The 20,428-nt window shown below is 35.1% G+C and overlaps 1 protein-coding gene across 11 annotated transcripts in view; it reads left to right on the plus strand.

Moving 5' to 3' along the window:
* QKI (QKI, KH domain containing RNA binding) overlaps positions 1 to 20,428 on the plus strand; it is a 160,233-nt gene that overhangs the window by 26,302 nt on the left and 113,503 nt on the right. For all 11 annotated transcript variants that reach the window (XR_013534672.1, XM_035297118.3, XM_035297119.3 and 8 more), the window contains one exon: positions 12,949 to 13,091. Coding sequence is in view for 10 of the 11 variants with exons in the window: in XM_035297118.3 (XP_035153009.1) it covers positions 12,949 to 13,091 (143 nt within the window). In the remaining variant the exon portion in view is untranslated. The remainder of the gene's footprint in view (positions 1 to 12,948; positions 13,092 to 20,428) is intronic.

Genomic DNA, 20,428 nt, shown 5'->3' on the forward strand with positions numbered 1-20,428 from the left:
AAAAGGTAAAATTCTTTCTTTGTATTATAAAGTATGTTTAGAGGTTTTTTTTTTTTTAAGAGATCATATTTGGTACTCTGCTTCAATTACTGTTTTTGTTCATTTAGTTATAGAACTGGGACCATGTGTGTATTTGCACATGACTTACTCCCAGGGTATTGGTCAGTGCCTGGTACATAGTAAATATAAAATATGTTGTTGTTGAATGCACATATGAAGAAATCTTTTATTGTATCATTGATAAGACCGTTTTTGTTTTAAAACACAGGTTATACTTTATTCAGGTTAGTTCAGTTTTGCTAAGTTTGTACTCTTAGGAAATTAAAAAGCCTTTATTGGGGCCGGCCGCGGTGGCTCATGCCTGTCATCCTAGCACTTTGGCAGCTGTGGCCTGTGGATCACCTGAGGTGAGGAGTTCAGGATCAGCCTGGTCAACATGGTGAAACCCCACTTCTGCTAAAAATACAAAAAAAAACTAGCTCAGCGTGGTGGTACGTGCCTTTATAATCCCAGCTACTTGGGAGGTTGAGGCAGGAGAATCACTTGAACCTGGAAGGTGGACGTTGTAGTGAGCCAAGATTGCACCTTTGCACTCCAGCCTGGGTGACAGCATGACTGTGTCTCAAAAAATAAAAACTGTGTGCAGCCTGTAGTATAGGGGTTATGACAAAGCTCAATAGAAGTACATTAGTCTTAAAGCCAAGACTAATCATATATTTAGATGTCTGTGTATTTTTTCTCATCTGATCTAAGGTTCACTAGAATTTAGCATTGATGTAATGAACATATGTTATTAGCAAAAGGTTCTAAACTTCACAAGTTCAGAATAAAGAGACCAAGCCATTTGCAGAAGACCACTGTGCATTTATGTTACTTTAAAGGGAAGAGGAGTAAGCTAGCTAGCAGAGTTGTCAAGCAGATACCATATTGATGCTTGAGTGAAGTTATAAGAAATGTTTTTGTAGCTTTGCATGTTTTTGTGTTAATAGTCCTAATAAGATTTGTTCAAAAGGTGTTTTTTTCTCCAGGGATCTAGATGTTAGAAATATAGCAAAAGGCAAAAACAAAGCTATATGCTCTCTCAGAGTTAACATTCTAATGTCAACAATCAGTAATCAATAAAGAAGTACAGTAATGTATTAGCAAATGTGAATTATAGACATAAGTTGAACCAGGATAAAGGGGATTTGGATTGTTCCTATGAATTGAGGCAAGTTTCCGTTTAAAATAGGAGGATCAAGATTGTATTCCTTGAAAAATTGAATTTGGAGCAGCGTTCTGAAAGAGATATTAGTGTTAGCCATGCTGCTCTCTGGGGAATAGCTTTCCAAGGCAGGAAAAGAGTGCAAAACCTTGAGGGCAGGACCATTGGTTCCTTGTGTGGATTGTAGCTAGCTACGGAGGTTAGGTTGGTTAAGGAGACTAGGTCAGAAGGACAAAAGAGGTGAGGGCAAGTAGGTTATTGTGTATTGTTGTGAGGACTTGGGCTTTTATACCAACTGAGATAGGAAATCATTAGAGCAGTGGTTCTGGGCATCCTTTTAGGGAATCTATTAAATCAGACTATCTTTGTGATAATAAGATGTTATTTGCGTTTTCCACTACCATTTACTTATGAATGTACAGTGGAGTTTTCCAGAGGCTGTGTGCTGTCTGATACTGCAACAGATTGAATTCAAGAGATAAGAGAATCTAGTTGTCTTTATTAAAACAGACATTTAAAAGATTGCAGTGGTATAAAACTGAGTTTTTCAGTAGTTTGTTTAGTTGGAAACTACATCACTTTCTGTAAAATGTGCATTTTTGGTTAATATGTAATAAGTTTACTAGAATTAAAATGAATCAAAAATAATTTAAACATTTTTAGTTTTAATTTCTATTATGGTAAGTTTTGTTAGATACAACTTGCATTAACAGGGAGCTCTTTGGGCTCCTCCAATTAATTTTTAGAGGGTGGAGTCCTGAAACCAGAAAAGTTTGAGCAGAGGAGTGATATCTCACTTGGATTTCAGCAGGCTAACTCCGAGCAATAAAGAGTAGACTGACCGAGGTAGTGTTGGAAGCAGTTAGGTTAAGATTTGGTAGGAAATGATTGTGATTACAGCTGTGATGTTAGGGTTGTGGTGGTGAAGTGAAATTGGGGATATAGTCTGAAAGTTGAGTACACAGTATTCACTAGTGGATGGAATATGAAATGTGAGAATGGACTTGCTATTGTCTGAGATCAGGAGGAACAAATTTTGGGGAAGGCTTAGGAGTTTGGTCTTGAATGTATCAGATACGTTGGGAAGGGAGTTGGCGATAGGTGTTCGGATTTCAGTGTGGAAGATTGGTTTGGAATGTCCTTTACCAGAGTTTTTGTTTGATTGTATTCGTAATTTTGTTTTAATACAGTATTTAGCTTCTGTTCTAATCAGTTATACTTTTATAATCTCAACACAGAGTGCTGTATTCTACAGTGAGAAACTCATTAAATTAGCTGTCCAAGAATGTTATTATATGATAGTAGAATGTACACTTGAAGAGGCAGTAAAAAAGTAATAAACGTAGATTTGCCAGTAGCATGACATGACTTAGATTTTCTGAATCTTTGTAAAGTAAACTAACTGTGGTTTAATTAAAGGAGATTGTATTGCTTGCCATATTAAAATAATGTTTTCAGTACCAATTACTTTGACATTTGAAGGCACTGTATAATATGTTGCTCTTATTACAGACCAATATATTTTTGCTGAAGTTTTATTTTTCTTTATAATTCAGTGTCAGTGCTTGTTGTTAGAGGTTCTTTTGGAATATTGTGTATAGTAGATTGTTTCTTATGCCTTTGAAAATCTCTTCTTGGCTTTTTCATAGCGTGAGAGAATTGTCTTGTAACACCTGTGAGTATCATTTGACGTGTATTTTCTTTTTTCTTTCCTAAAAATGTCACTGAAGTGACAGACATGTATTTACTTTGTTTATGGCATTAAGGTGATACTCAGGTAAACCTAGGCTACATGATTATAATCCTTAGGTTCTTTGTGTATTGAACTTAGATGAAATTTTGAATACAATCAGAAAGGTTAATTAAAAATCAAATAAATTTTTACCTAGGAAAAAGCATTTCACCCCTACCTCCTACACAGAGGTAACTCCTTCAGAATTTTGGGGGCATCTCTTTTATTTCACTCTGATTTACCAAATTCCTTTTAAAGCCCCAAGGGATTTGGAGCTTCAAGAGGGCAAAATAAATAGGTACAGACCTTTCCCCATTTCCTCAAGAACAAGTGTGGAGGAATCTAATTACATGAGGATTTGGTATTTTACAAGGATGTTATTTAAACTAAATTCTGGTGCCCAGTGGTAGTTTAAGACATTTTAGAATGTGTACTTCTGACAGGGGTAGGTTTGACTGGCCTGTAGTTCTCAACCAGTTATCGAGTGTATACAGACCTTGCCTGTGGGGGGCGTCAGTACAGAAGGAACACAAAATGGAATCTCTAAAAAGACAAGGAGATGCATTTTAGGGCAGATAGCCATAAATGTGATGCTGTCTAACCTGCTTGTATGGATGTTAACAACTCACATAATCATAGTATAGTTATTGGAGCCAGGAAATGAGTATTGATACAGTGCTATCACTAATCTGCAAATCTTACCCAAATTTTACCTGTTTTCCTACTCATTGGTTTTTCTGATCCAAGATTCCACATTGTATTTAGTAGTGATGTCTTATTTTGTTTCCTCTAATGTGTGGCCATTTCACATTCTTTCATGACCTTAACCCGTTTGAAGAGTGCTAGTTATTTTATAAAAATGTTCTTGAATTGGGGTTCCTTTGATGTGTTCTCATGATTAGAATGAGGACCATTTTTGGCAAAACAATCACAAGTGCTATTGTGCTTATCTCAGTGCATCATGCTACGGGGCATATGTCTTAATACTGGTGATACTAACTTTGATTAGTTATTTAAGGCAATGTCCCCACTGTACAGTTTCTCCTTTTTCCTTAGTAAGTAAAAAATATCTTACAGGGGAGGTACTCTGAAAGTGTACAGCTATCCTTTCACATTTTTGCTCACTAATTTAGCAGTCATTGAATGATTTTTGTCTGCATTATTACTAATTAAAATTCTTTAAGGAAGATTTAGCCCCTTCTTGTATTGGTTTATTTATTTATATCTTTTCTTATGGGTTATAATTTATTGCTATCACTATATAAGTCAAGTAAAAACTTTTAAGAAAAGTATTTTCTGAAAAGTTAATACATTGAGATAATTAAAAATTCAGCGGCTCATAAGAGTATATTTTCTTCTATCTCTGTTATCTTGGGTACCCATTTCCATTGCTAAGAGTTTATTCTTTCAGAAATAGTAAAAGGATTGGGAAAAGAGTTGTTAATAATAATTGCTAGCTTGTCTTATTTTACCTGGATTCTGAGGATCGAACCAGCTTACTGTTGGATCTTCTGAGATGGTTAAAATGTTTCTTAACTAGTTGCCATTAGATTTAAATTTACATTTTAATACAATGACTATTATGTAGAGATGAGGACTGGTTTCCCCTGAGTATTGGAAGAAAGGACATGACCAGAAAACCACATTTTCTATTAGATAAATGATAGTTAAATATTTAACATGTAAAACTAAACAGGTTTAAAAGTAAACTTTTTTTTGATAAGTTGAAACAAAAGTCAATTTAAATGAGAAAGGCTGCCTATCCAAATAAAGTAACTGGCTTTCAAGAATGAATGATGTCCGCCCCACACCCTACTCTCTTCTGTTCTGTTCAGTGACCTATTTTACTCTCTTTGTCTACCAGCAGTATCCATTTATTCATTCAGGATGTCATTTTAGTAACCCAGACCTGGAGTTCATCCGCAGAACTGTGTTCCGTTAAAATAGAGTGAAAGAAGGGCTGCAAAGACTTTTTTTTTCACTCACTATTAAAACTGAACGTACTGGTCTGCACTTAATTATAGTATGGCCAGCAATACATGAAAAGGTGACTTGTTCCATTTTCTTATTTCCATTCTCTGCTGTTTCTTAAAATGAATTATAAGAATTTCTCATGCCAGGAAATCCTCTATGAAACTCTTAAGTAAAGCTGGTTAGACTAGCTGTGACTTGGTCCAATTTCTTGTATTTTTTCAATTTATCTTTTATTTATTTTTATTGATAAATATTTTACATATTTATGAGGTACGTGTTTTTTTGTTTTTTGTTTTTTTTTTTGCTACATGCATAGAGTATGTACTGATCAAGCTAGAGTATTTGAGGTGTCCATCACATTGACTATTACGTCTTTTGCATTGAAACCTCAACTTTTTGAAATATTAAGATAACTAGGCCGAGTGCAGTGGCTCATGCCTGTAATCGCAGCACTTTGAAAGGCTGAGGCAGGTGAATTGCTTGAGGTCAGGAGTTTGAGACCAGCCTGGTCAACATGGTGAAACCCTGTCTCTACTAAAATACAAAAATTAGTTGGGTGTGGTGATGTGCTCCTGTAATCCCAGCTAGTAAGAAGGCTGAGGCAGGAGAATCGCTTGAACCCAGGAGGTGGAGGTTGCAGTAAGATAAGATCCTGCCATTGTACTCCAGCCTGGGTGAGAGAGTGAGACTCCTTCCCCAAAAAAGAAAAAAATTTATGTAATAACATGAAAGCTAATTAGTCCTTGTAAATCCATCTCCCAGAGATGATTGTTGATAATAGTTGTCTCTTTTTTGAGTTCTTTGTGTCTATCAAAAAATGTATATACTTAAGTATAAATTTGATCCTGTAATAAAAGCTCTTTTCTATAACTCCAGGAATGTGTGTCTTTGTAATACAGAACTGCTGCTGAGAACAGTCAGGGAAATTGAATTAGCATTGTTACAAGGTTTTTGCTGTTTCATATTTTTGTATGTGAAATTTATCAATTTATCAACAGTTTTGCACAATTGTTAATTTTGGAAATATATAGGGGGGTTATGATGAATTTAATTTTGTAGTTTTTGTTTTCGGACTTAGACTTGTGAAGTACAGAGTACAATTTAACCTCTGGAATAAGATTTCATCTAGAGAATTACTGGTAGCTTGGGATTTTCCTTTTTTTTTTTCTTGCCAGTTTGAAAGCAGTTGCTTTGAAATTAAATCAGATTTAATTTATTTGGTTGTTAGAGTAAGCAAAACATATTTCGCTTAATAGTACATACTCTGGTAACTTGCTTTTTAATCTAGTTGCTCTGTGTACCTTGTGAATTTGGACTCTTAAAAATAGCACAGTAAAGTTATATTCCATGGGTTTTTCTCAGCTCAAAAATAACTTCAAAACTTTCTCTGTATTCAGTCAACTCAAAGTTTGTTTTTTTTTACTGAAGAGATCTTTGTTAACCCTAAATACATGAGGGTACATAATAACAGCCTCCTCTTTATGAAGTGGCAGTTTTTCTTCAGTTTTAAATAGATTACTAATATTATTGTTTTAAGATTTAATAAGTATGTAAATAAAAACTAGTAATTTGTTATTAAGATCTAAAATAACTAAAATTTTACTTGGCTATTTGTGTTAGTGTGCTATATTAATGTCTACCAAGAGGTAGAGATTGCAGATAGTGTAGAGATACTGGAGCCCATTTAAATTTCAGATGAAAGCAGTTATTTTAACTTACCTCATAAAATTTATACTATATATATATCAAATTATATATGTGTTTATACATAGCTGACATTTTACTAACAACTAACATTTTCCATAAGTTAATGGAAAATGTTTAATTTAAAAATGCAGTTATGATCAAATGACACCATAACCTTTTTATTCCTTTATTTTAGGTCCTGCTCTAGTGCAGTGATAAGGCCAATTTTGTTGATGGATTCAAATCTGATGTACAAAGAAACAGCAGTTAGATACCCAGTGAAAAAATATGTGTCTATAACATCAGCATTGCAGGTTGAGCAATTGAATCAGCCACCATAGCACTAAGTATAAAATATACCATATGTGAATTTTTTTCAGTGTTTTAAAACTGTTTTAATTTGTATTGTTACAAATTCTGAAAGTAATTCTTTTATGCATTTTGGTTTTGAATTTTACTTTTTATTAATACTTTTGTTGCTTATGATTTAGTAAATATTTTTCGTGTTTCATTTCCTAATTTTCATTTTCTTAGTTTAAAAAATTTGCTGAAACCTTTCCAAACTAGAAAGTAATGTAGAGCTATATTTGATTATTTGATTTTCCAACATTGCAGTATTGAATTTATACACAGTCTTAGTTATCTATTTAGATATTTTGGGAAATGACTGCTCAGTGTTGTAATTTAGATTTCTCAGCCCATAGTTTTTAATTATTTTAACAGTTTTTCCTGTTGTCTTTATTTCCAGTGTTCTAGTTTTCCATAGAGTGTTTGATCTGTTAGTTAAATCCAATAATACAAATTTTTTTTTTCTTTTTCATTTTTTTGAGACAGAGTCTCTTAGCTCACTGCAGCCTCCGCCTCTCAAGTTCAAGCAAATCTGCTGCCTCAGCCTCCTGAGTAGCTGAGATTACTACTCAGTAATCATGGGTTGCAGTTGCCTGCCACCACGCCCAGCTAATTTTTGTGTTTTTAGTAGAGATGGGGTTTTGCCACGTTGATCTGGCTGGTCTCAAACTCCTGACTTCAAGTGATCCGCCCGCCTCGGCCTCCCAAAGTGCTGGGATTACAGGTGTGAGCCACCATACCCAGTCCATTAATTCAGATTTTAAAAGAACGTGTACAAAATTGAAAAGTGGCAGAGTATACATACAATAATTTGGATACAGTAAAAGAGTGGTGGTAGCGGAAAAGCCAGAGACAAAAATGAACTGAGGCTTATGAAACATAAGAATGACGTTAAAACCTTTTAGTGAAATCCATGGTTGGGTGAATTAAGGGGAGAGGAAAAGGAATAAGGTAGACTGTGTGATATCAGCAGGTCATATACAACAGTGCTGTGCAGTGATGGAGCAGAATTAACTGATACTTGTGCCTTAGTTTGGAAAAGAAAAAAGATAAAGCAGAGAAATGTGATGAGACAGTAAATAGTAATGTGTTTTCAGACCTAAACCAGAAATAATTTTCAGCATACTGAAATTTGAAAAAAAAAAAAAAAAAAAAAAAGGTAAATTAAAGAAAATGGGAGGAACCTAAATGCTTTAAAGGTGGATACTCCCCAAAGCTGCAAAATACATATTCTAAACTTGATGGTACTGCCTGTAGATTCCAAAACAGATTATTTTCTATTTAAACTGATGGCTCCAGAGGGAGGTTCTGGTCCCATTGTAGTTTGAGATTTCATCAGGTAGTTGATAAAAGGTATGCCTGTGTTTTGATATCTGGGCCAAAAAAATGTGTGCTCTATAAAATTGCAGTTAGTTGGATTCTTGACTCAGAGACTATTCATCCTTAAAGAATATCAGCTGATAGATTAATATCAGTCTGCTGAAGGGATATGTGTAGCAGAAAATAACCAGGAAAAAAAAAATTTGAAGTCTTCTGTTAATGTCTAAACAAACAGTTGTAGAATTATGGAATGGTAGAGATTTGTCTTAGCACCATCATCAGCAGCATGTCAACAGTGTGCTGTGTTTGCTAAGAAAGTAAAGACGTTCTTAAACATCATCAGCTCCTAAACAGTGATTATGGAGGGTCCAGGGTTTGGGACTAGAGGTTGATAGCCTCAGTCGGCTTACCCATTGATCATGGAATTTTTTTTTTTTTTTGAGATGGAGTTTCGCGCTTGTTACCCAGGCTGGAGTGCAATGGCGCGATCTCGGCTCACGGCAACCTCTGCCTCCTGGGTTCAGGCAATTCTCCTGCCTCAGCCTCCCGAGTAGCTGGGATTACAGGCACGCGCCACCATGCCCAGCTAATTTTTTGTATATTTTTAGCAGAGACGGGGTTTCACCATGTTGACCAGGATAGTCTTGATCTCCTGACCTCGTGATCCACCCACCTCGGCCTCCCAAAGTGCTGGGATTACAGGCTTGAGCCACCGCGCCCGGCCGATCATGAATATTTTATACAGTATAGGGTTTTACATATTAAAAGGGATCTAGACAAATGAGAGTGCATCTAAACAAGTGGGAGAGTATGAAACCATGTCACTGATTTAGGGAAGAGGACACTTAGATATTTTAGAATTTTTCAAATGTCTTTCGGGCCTTCTGAGTGGTGGCCAGTGGTGGAAATTTTAGGAGAGCATATTTCGGTTTATTAAAACAAATTTATAATAGTTAAGATCTTCAGAGATGTCTAAAACAATTTCTTTTGGTATTGGGAATATTTAGATAAAAGATACATGCCTGGGGTTCATGTTGGGAGAATTTTTGTACTATGTGTGATTAAGCAAATGGTTCTGAACCTTTAATTCTCTGAACAACTGCTGTGGGTTGATGAAGTAGTATGGTGGTGGTGGTGGTGGTGGGGCATTTGAGCATTGTAATGTTGGATACAGCAGAATAATGTTTGATACAGCAAAATAGTGTATACGACATTAGTTATGAAGCACAGGAGTGCTGTGTCAAATATTATAGTGTTTACAGCATTAGTTATGAAGCAGTCCTCATTTTGTGAATGAATGCCTGTGAAGCAACTACTTACAAAAGGACTAAAGCATTTCCCAAACCCATACTCATTGCATGTTTCTATAGTAATTTGACTATAATCATAAACTCTTGCTAGGGTAACATTCCAAGAAGCTCTGATTGCCAGGACTTACGGAATGGAAAGTTTTCAAAACGAAACTTTAAAAAATAGGATTATGGAGAAAAAGAATAAATGGGGCTCTTGCATACTAAGATTGGAAACAAATGGATTCAGTTCATTAATTTAGTAAGTACACGAACCACAGGCACAGTGAGATTGTAAGAAAGAGACTTGTCTAAAATCACAAAGTTACTATTAGAACTGGAATCAGAACTTGTTCTGACTTCAGTGTTCTGAATAATACTCTGGGAAGTGATGATTTTCTTTTGTCCTGTTTATAAAGATAGTACACAGTTGGTCAAATTCAACAGGGAATAAGATTGTAAAGTCCTTGAGGACCGAACTATGTCTTAGTCATCTTTTGATTTCCATCATTACTATCTTACATGTTAATTTGTGTTCTGTTATGGAATTAAGTGATATCTTAGAGACTGAAAAAAATCATGCTACAAAGACTTCTTATCTATTTTCCTTATTAGAATAAGTTCTCTGAGAGTTGGAACATGACTTGTTTAACTTTCATGCTCCAGAAACCTAGCTCTTTCTTCCCTTTCTTTACCCCCACCAAATATTTATTGAGGGCCAGATGTATTCCGGGCACTGTTCAAGGTCTTGGGGACACGCTGAGTAATAAAATCTCATGCAACTTTGTGTTATTAATCCAAGAATCACATAGATGTTTATAAAAATACAACTTCAGTGGTTAATACATTGTATCCTCTAACCAGATAGATGCATATATATGAAGCGTGAGTTTTTTTTTTTTTTTTTTAATTCTTTTGAGATGGAGTCTCACTCTGTCACCTAGGCTGGAGTGCAGTGGCATGATCTCTGCCTACTCACGTTCAAGCGATTCTTCTTCCTCAGCCTCCTGAGTGGCTGGGACTACAGGTGCATGCCACCACGCCCAGCTAATTTTTTGTATTTTTAGTAGAGACAGTGTTTCACTGTGTTAGCCAGGATGATCTTGATCTCCTGACCTTGCGATCTGCCTGTCTCAGCCTCCCAAAGTGCTGGAATTATAGATGTGAGCCACCGCGCCTGGCCTCTGTACATTTTTTAATCTGGTCATCTGAATTTCCTGATAACTTGCAATAGATTTTTTTTCTAAGTTTGATATATTTGTTTACCTGGAAAATCACTATTTTTTCTTCCCCAGATTTATTACATTACTATGGTTACTTATAGAAGATTTTTCAGTATTGAACTAATTTTACCATGTCTTAGTGCATTTTTCTTTTTCTGTTTATTTCAGATGTGTGCATCTATATTTTTAAGCAAATTTTATATATGGTTTTATTTAATGCTGTTCTGAGGCTTTGATATTGTTGTGGTACTAACTATATAGTAAGAATAGGTGGTTTCTAAAGAAGAAATTTAAGTAATTATTATACAGAAAGTGCTTTTTTAGTCCAGAGACCCAGCTAAAGGATATATGTGTGATTTTAATTAGATTAAATTTTTCTAGTGCCTCTTGGTTAATTACTTGCTGTAATTATGTAAATGATGTAAATGAGCATTTATGTTTAAATTATTACTTGGGTGTTGGAAACTTGATTTGAGAATTGCTGTCATATGCCAATTTAAGATAAACACTAATTTGATACTGGACATTGTTAGGAAATATTTAATTATAAAGCTAGAAGTATATAAAGAACCTTAAGAAAGAATAAAATTCTGCCCTTATGTAGTCAAATCCAAGGTAATCTCTTGATTTGTGTTGATTTTATTTGCTATTCAGAGGAAAGCATTTGGTAAGCTTTAACAAGCAAATTGTTATTTAAGAGATAAAATTTGTAATAAAATGAGTATTGGTATCACTGAAGCAGAAAATGTATTACAGTGCCTTTTTTAATTGATTTAAGATTTTTATAACTGAGTAAGAGTACCTTTGATCCTGCCTTTTTGCTGTGTTGTATTTTGTTTAACTGAAACTGATTTAAATAACTAGTTAGAAAAATTTAAAAGTACATTCATATTTGATAGTTCCTTAGGAACTATCAATAGATTGAAATTTCATGTTTGGAAACCATACAAAATACATTTTAAAAAGAAAGGATGCTTTATTTTTAAATACTAATGGGTGTAAGCCTTTCTCCCAAGGAGGACACAAACGGTAGCATAGAGAGACATTACAGAGGCGTCTGGCTAACCTTAATAATGACAACCCTTATTAGGCAGTTTGTTCCAGTAAACAGGAGCCTGTCTTCTAGTGCATACTGGAAGCTTAACAATTTTTGAAAGAATCAGTTTTCTTTATAGGACTCAACATTAAAATAGAATTCTTCTACTTCAAAAAAATATGAAGGATGTGTATATCTAAGAACAGTAATACAGGCTTTTAAAAACAGGTCATTGATTTTAGGTATCTCTACTTTTTACATTTAATATTTCTATCATTAACCCAGTGTAATTTGATCTTTTACCATCTTTTACTTGAAACTTTTCTAATTACCAATGGCTTAGTGGGCAAATCCAAGATGCCATCTTTTGCTCTTTATCTTACCATTGTTTTTTAGTATTGGATACTATTGATCAACCTGCCTTTGACTCTGTCACTTCTTAGCTTTTGTGACATCTCTGTTCTCTAGTTCTCCTGCCTGCCTCCATTTCTTCTTGGTTTAGATCTTCTTTTCCTTACCCCTTGCTCTTTCTAAAGTGTTTTCTGTCCTCCTTTCTCCCGTTACTTGCTCTAAAACATCTCTTCTGATAGCTTTAACCATTAAATTTGTGTACTAAACTCAGACTTCTGCTGAACTTGGAGTATGTTGTCTTTTGAACATCTCTGTTTGGATATTCCAAAGATACCTAAAAATAATCGAATGAAGTGGTCCAGTTTAAATGTCCTTCAGACAGATTAGTTCTTAAGTACAAAAGAGGCTTTGGTATTAGTTTTGTCTGACACGCATTCTTACAGTTGTTTCACTGAAGCTATCAATTAGAATGACTGGCCTCATTTAGACACGGAAAAATTAAAACTAACAAGTCCATATTATACTGATTAGGAAGGAGCTTGGGCTCTGAAGTTAATAAGATACGTATTTGATTCATATAAAAACTGGTTTGTGGTAGAAATTAATAAGGCTATAGTCCTGTTCAACATGGGATTAATCCAGAGAATAATAGAGTAGGCCAGGAGCTCTTTATTTGAGTTTTAACACTTTATCAATGAAACCGTCCCCTGCCCTCTCTTTTTTCCCCTGGACTAGCAAGAATATTTTTTTTTGTCTAACACATTTAAAATTTTTACTTTTAACAGAAATTAGCAGAGTACGGAAAGACATGTACAATGACACATTAAATGGCAGTACAGAGAAAAGGAGTGCAGAATTGCCTGATGCTGTGGGACCTATTGTTCAGTTACAAGAGAAACTTTATGTGCCTGTAAAAGAATACCCAGATGTAAGTATATTTTGTTGTTTTATTCAATCTTGTTCTACTTCACGTGTTTTGGGAAGAGTATATTTGGTGGTAAATACTTAAGTATTATTAGCCACTTTTAAAAAAGTCAGTCATCAACTGAACTGTGAAAAATTTGGCATGGATAATTTTAAAAATTTCTTTATAAATACTGTTTCCATTTGATTGCTGCTATGTCACTTTGGAAATGCACATGGTATAGACTTTTGGGTTTCAAAATGGGGTGAGGAATTGTGGAAAACACTTTGGCCTAACTGCCACAGAGCACCAAGCACAACTCTGCTCATCTTTAATCTGACCTTCAAGAAGCCACAGTTTGGGCCACAGCATTCTTTCTGTAAAATAAAGATGTTGGGCTAGAAGGTTCTTTTCAGCTCTTAAAATTTTTACCGAAACCACTGTTTGTAATCTGACTTCCCCCCATCTTAGTCCATTGTTCAGCTACTCTCTATAAGCATCTTGTTGTGAATAGCCTCCTTGTCCTGTATCTGTTAATTTCTAAATAAATCCAGATTTTTTGCTTTTTGTTACAAAACCCTATACGATATGGTCCATTCTATTTCTCTGACCTCATCTTAAATGATTTTCCCTCCTCTTTACCACACTATAGTCACGTTGGCCCTCTTTTGGCTTTTAGAACAAGTCAAGTCTACTCCCAGTCTTAGGGATTTTGTGTTATTTGTACTCTGATCTCTACTGGCTGACTACTTCTTGTCATTAAGAATTTAGCTCAAATGTCGCTTCAGAGAGGCTTCCCCTGACCATTTTATTTAAAAGCCATCTAGCTACTCACTGTTTCACGTTGTCTTTTTTTTTTTTCTTTGCAATAGCACTTATAATCGGGCATTTTTTTGATTTTCTCTCTTTCTGTCTCCCCCCAAAAATATAAGGTGTACATAAAACAAGAACCTTGCCTTTGTTATTCACTACACTGTATTCCCCCATGATATTGGCAGCAATACCTGTTGAGTAAACTAAGAAAATATAGTGGGTTTTTGTTAAGTTTCAGAGGACGTTTATGAAAGCAGATGAAAAAAGGAGTATAATGTCAAAAAATATGCTCTGATTTAATGGTTATGTGAACAGAATAGTGTGTAGATGAGAAATAAATGTCTTAAGTTGAATTAATAGGAAAAAGCTTAGGTATTTTACAGTTACAATACAATTTGCAAAATTTGATCTGATACTCTTTTAAAAGTTATATACATTTACTCTTTTTATAGGTATTTTTGGTTGCAAATACACAAATAGTCTTGGATAATGTAGGTAAAAGAGGAGTTTGTTGGAAGATTATTGAGTGATACAGAGGATTAAAAGAATAGCTGGAAACCAAAATGTCATGTTAGGCTAGGAACCAGGGCATCTGAGAATTGAGCAGCAAGAGTTTATGGAACTTCTCAGTTGAGAGCCTTGCTAACATAACTTGGCATCAGTGCCTCCCAGGCATTTATCTTTTAAATTCAGATTCTTAGAAGAGTGATTGTGTTTTGGGCCTTTCTGACTAGGGAAGTGAGGTTAACCTACCATTACCTAGACATGACCACTGTGAGCCTACAGTAGGTATTAGGATTATTTCTAGAAATGTGAAATTGTGATTTGTTCCAATTAGGACCTACTGCTATTAGGTTTTTCACTATCCCAAAATGATATCAACTGTCTCTTGTTTATTTATACCTTAAGGGATAATGTTTCTGCAGTGAACATTAACATAGAATATGCAAGATCATAAGGCCATGTTAGAGAATATAATATTAATCTGTCTGGTTCCATCTCTTCTTAAAAGAAGAAGTCCTATTCAATAAGGGATATTTATGCATGCTTTAAAAGACATGTGTTTCATACAGTCTTTTAAGTCAGGACTTGAGTCTAGAGGGTACCTGTTCACTATAGTCCTTTTCTTCCTCCTCCACTTGTGACTTCTTGCCATGGTGAACTACTGTTGCTGACAGGTGTGTTGGAGCATGACATTTGTTTTGATCAGTGACTCTCAAAACACACTCCTTGGACCCTAGTATCGGGAACTGTGAATGTTCAAGCCCCTTTCCATACTTACTGAATCAGAAACTTAGGGGTAAGGGTGAGGCCTAGCAATCTGACTGTTAAGCCCTGTAGATAATTCCAGTGGATGCTGAAGTATGAGAATCATTCCTTTACAAATTTTTTGTTTCTAAGACGGGGCAGGGTCAGCCAGGCTAACAAGTAGGTGATCATGTACCTGGTCATTTTGCCAGGCATCATTTTAGGAGGCCTTAAATGTGGTAAAGTGATGAACTAAGCAATGTTACTTTTCTCGTGGAGTGGACATTTCAGTGGCAAAGACAAGAAATGAATCTATAGCTGTAATCAGTTTTATGGAGAAACATAAAGTGTGGTAGACAGATGAATAGTGACTGTGCATGGAGGGAAGTATTCATTTTTAAGGGTAATCAGGAAAGAAATCTCTTCTAATATGATGGGAATGGAGAGACAGGAACAGAATGATGGGAGGAAGGCATGAAAACCATTTGACAGAAAAACATTCCAGGCAGCGTGAACAGTAAGTACAGCCGACTCAGGCAGGAACATGCTTGGGAAGTGTTGTAAGATGTGCAGTTAGAGAGTTAGTAGAGGGGCAGTATCATGCTGTGGTCAAAAGTAGGAACTCAGATTGAGACTTCCAGCTAGTTTTGCTGCTTGATTTGTGACTTTGGTACTACACCTCGATCTTAATCAAAAAGGCTGGGAAGTGATGTAGTTTTGTGACTTAAGCAAATCACTTTTCATTCCTGGTTATTAGTTTTCTCATTTCTGTAATGGAGATATTAAAATTCTCACAAGATTATGGGGACTAAAGAGTTCATATGAGTGAAGCAGTTGGAAAAGGTCTTTATACTGTATGTTACAAGAGTGTAAGCTCTATGAGGGCAGGAACCTTTTTGGCTTTCAGTGCTTAGAATAGTGTCTGGTAAATAGTATATGCGCAGTAAGTATTTGTTGTGCATGTTTGTATGAAACTCATTCTTTGAAATGTTGTTAATTTTTTTTTTTCTTTAAACCTGTTGTCTTTTGCATTTGCACATAGCACCTTACTTACAGAAGTCAGTGTTAGAGATAGTGTTTTGGACTTAGCTGTGCAGAGCTCTGAAACTAATAGGAGAAGACAGTCTTAAATTCAAGGTCTGAGAAATGAAGCAGTGCTGTAGTGCCCTTTCCAACTTTTTGAAGTTTGGCCTTATGATGTGAGAACGAGAAACTAATATGAGTAGGCCATTGAAAATGTATTAAAACTTTTACAGAATTAATATTTATTAATAAAGCAGACATCTGTTGCATCTACTGTGTACCAAGCACATCCTGGGTAAGAATATTTAATTCATTTGAAATAACTCTTTTATATAATAAAGTCAGTAGGTTTTTGAGACAGATAGGCCTAGGTTTGGAATTTTAGCTTATCCAGTTTTTGGCTGTATTTGTCAACAGTTGCCACAATAATGCTCCATGATAAAACACTCTAAAACTTGGTGACTTAAAATAATAGGCATTCATTTCTGTGCTCATGGGTCTGTATGTCGGCTGAGGGTCTACTGATTAAGGTGGAGTCTAGCTTGATTGAGGCTAGCTGTGGATGGGTTTAGATCTTCTCCATTTATGTTCCTGCTGGGCTCAGGGTAAAGGGGGCAGTGGCTGCTAGGGCACACTCTATTGCGGGTCACTGAAATGCTAGATTCAAGCCAAATAGTATAAGCATGTATAAGACCTCTGACCTCTGCTCTTGTTCTTTTTCATTAGTCCAGTGATTCTCAGCTGGTGGCAGTTTTACCGCTTGGGGACATTTGGCAATGGCTAGGGGTATTTTTGGTGTTAAAACTTGGGAGGGAGTAATGTCGGCATCTATTGGGTAGAGTCCAGGGATACTGTTAAACATTCTACAGTGCACAGGATAGTCAACGCCTGTGCCCCTCCAGCTACCCAACGAAGAATTATCTGGCCTTAAATGTAAGTAGTGCTGAGGTTGAGAAACCCTGCATTAGTGATATCAAGTCACTTTGTTTACAATGAGAAGGGAATTCGAATAAGTGTTTGCCGAAAAATAACTGAGATGATCACATTGGCTTTGAGCATACGTCTGCTTTTTAGAATCTGTTGTCTAAAGTTACAAGGTTCACTTCATATGATTGTTTGGAGAAGTAAAGGCAACAAATGTATGACACCTGATAGAGGCATGCACTCAATATGGTTTTTGTGATTACGCATAAGAAAAATAATCCTGTTCTTGAAGGAGTTCAGTCTTGTATGAAAGATAAAAGATTAAGTTATTTAAGACTTTAAGCTTCTCATGCATTCATAAAACTACAGACAGGAAAAAACACTGAAGTTATATTTAGACCATCAAACTGTTTATTGGGCTGGTCAAGTTTTTAAGTACTTACTTGAATCCATGGAGATGTTATAAATGATTTATGAATAGAGTTAACTGATTTATATAAGTAAACTTGTTATATTTTGAATGAGTCAGTAATAATTTAGTCACTAAATTTGCCCAGTTATCAATTTCAAGTTGTTAGAGATTGTTCTATAACATCTGCCGGAGTAGTAGACTTGCTAAATATTGGCAAAGTCTAGCTGTTGGTGATACTAGTTGTCCTTTTAAACACATAAACAGACTGTATTGGTAAACTGCTTCCTTTGGATATGATGATTAAATTGTAGCGAGACTTTTTGGAGTTTTGTGTGAATATAATTCTGATTTTCTAATACTTTTAAAAGGGGCTTTAATTTTGAATAATAGCTTTGAAAGGCATCCCTTGGGTATGTAGGCCATTGTGAATACCCATATTGTCAAACGTTTTGTAAGATAGACAAATGTCTTTTCAAGGATTGTGTTTTCAACCTGTAAGATCCCAGCCTGGTTGGTATATTAGAAGTTTAGATTCATAATACTATTCATGGTGTACTCTGCTGTCTCTCTTATAATAATAACGTATGTTGATGATGGAACATGAGTTGTAAGTTGTCTTTCTGTTTCATTTTCCTGGGTTTGCAAATCAACTTAGGCTAGTCATAGCTTCTGAGTTAGTATAGGGTTGTTATTTGTCATCAGTCTTGAGAAATTGGTGTCAGATTGGCTGTTGAGCTGGCATTTGTTTTGGAGGGATGATGGGGAGAGGGATCAATGTAGTAAGTTATCTTTCTTTAAAGTCTTTGTTCCTTTGACCAGTGTGGCTTTCTTCTTGTATTGAAGGATTAATCAAGAACCTCAGGAGTCTTGATAGACGCTACTTTCACTTTTGTTCTTCTGAATAACAAATGATATTAAATCAAAATTTAATGATATTCAAATTCAAAGTCTCCTTTTTAGTACCCAGGTTAACACTTGATTTTTGCCTGAATGTGATCTTAATTTTATGAGTGGAAAGTAATAATGCTTTAAAAATAAGATCACATCTTTCTTCTTTGATAGTTTGTACAGGAATCTGTTTAAAGGTACTTTTTCTCATAAGGTTAGTATATGTTTTTATTCAGTGGAGTTGTGAAATGATTCAGATTACATATTAACTTATTAAAGTTTTAATATAGCAGTGTGATTTGATAGCAGAACATATCTTTAAGTTTTAGGTAGGGAAACTTACTGTTGATGTATAACTTCAACTAGATCGGTTTAGTAAAAGTCAGTTTATGACGCTCTGTTTTCTTTTTAAGTTTCCTCTTTATTTCACTCTGTAAGGTTTTATCTGTTGTGTACAAAATACTTCATAAGTTTTTTTTTATGGTTTGCGATATACTAAATTTCTTAGGATGTTAGTAAATAATTCCAGAAAGGATTATAAGACAGTCTGAAAACAATACATTTTGTTTAGCTGAGATTTTCCCAAAGTTTAACATTTCCTTAAATAAGGCTTCTCCGAGTTTTAAAAATGTAGGCACTTTCTTTTGTAAATATTATGTTTTAATATTTGAAAGGAACTAGTGCTTAGAAGAACAAAAGAAAAGATGGGGTTGTTAGGGAAGAATTACTCAGTTTAGACAGAAACGTTTGTCTATGATTTATCTAAAAAAGAGTTTGTTAGGATCTACTCTGTTAAAATCATTGCTACAAAGCACTGTGGATAATTGGGTATCTACTCATAGGTATTCAGTCTCCGTATTAAAATTCTTACTGAAATAGCCAAAGGAATATAATGTAGAAATCTGCTTCTCAGTGTATCCATATCCAGGGACGTTGAGCTGTTTCTGATCAAAGATTAAAGGAAAGCTTAAGGTGATAATCTACTTTCAGCCCAGTTTGAGAGAGCACTGTCTCCTGGAGCTGAGTAAAAGAACTTTTCTCATCCTAACTTCTCAAGATTGGCACATGAAATGGGCTATGAAACAGTCAAAGGTTATATACTGCTTGAACTCTTCCACTCATTTCAGTTCCTGTTTATAAGTAGGTGACCTAAATTTATTTTGCAAGTTAATGAGACTGTTTGTTTTTCTTTTTTTAATTTCAATTTGGTCAGAAAACTACCTTAGTTTTTGAGATAACTTGCCTTTACTTTAGGGATGTTGAGATTGAGCTTTTGAGCTACTAGCTTTTGAGCTATTATTCAGTTAATCATTTCATTGGGAAAAAATATATTTATATTTAAATAATTTTTGGTTTGTTTTATCTTAGAGACAAGGTCTCGCTATGTTGCCCAGCCAGGCGGGTCTTGAACTCCTGGGCTCAAGCAGTCTTCCTGCCTCAGCCTCCCAAAGTGCTGGGATTACAGGTGGGAGCCATTGCGCCCAGCCAGAAAACATGTTTTATGTCTTAATAAACCCAGCCATTAAGAACAAGGTAGCTCACAAATAAATTGGGGATTTATGGTAATCTTGTTTTGTCTATCATAGAACACTGATTTTCTCAAGTCTAAAATCAGTGTCATCAATAAGCAGTCTACCTATCATAAACTTAAACATCTCTTTGTTTAACATTGGTATAATATTTTCTTTATTATTTGATAGGGAATTGACTGAATTTGAAAACTTACCTACGCTGTATTGTTTGGGGTTACTGAACAGTGATTGTTTTGATTAGTTTCTTTCCTTTGTACTTGTAAGATTGTACATAAATAGTATAAATTTGCCATGTTAAGGACAGATTAAAATAAACCTCTTAAAATTTGAAAATTAATTGGAACTTGAACACTAAAAAGGACATCTGAATATAAAACAGCAACATTTTAGTATCATGTCTTTATCCTAGAAATGTTTGTATATGAAATGTGCTAGGTAACGGCACAGGAATATGAAAAGACATCATCGCTCTCATGGTACTGTTAATAGCCACAGTCCAGGTATGGAACAATGAGAGCTTG

The sequence above is a fragment of the Callithrix jacchus genome, chromosome 4 (genome assembly GCF_049354715.1).
Source record: "Callithrix jacchus isolate 240 chromosome 4, calJac240_pri, whole genome shotgun sequence".
Taxonomy (NCBI): domain Eukaryota; kingdom Metazoa; phylum Chordata; class Mammalia; order Primates; family Cebidae; genus Callithrix; species Callithrix jacchus.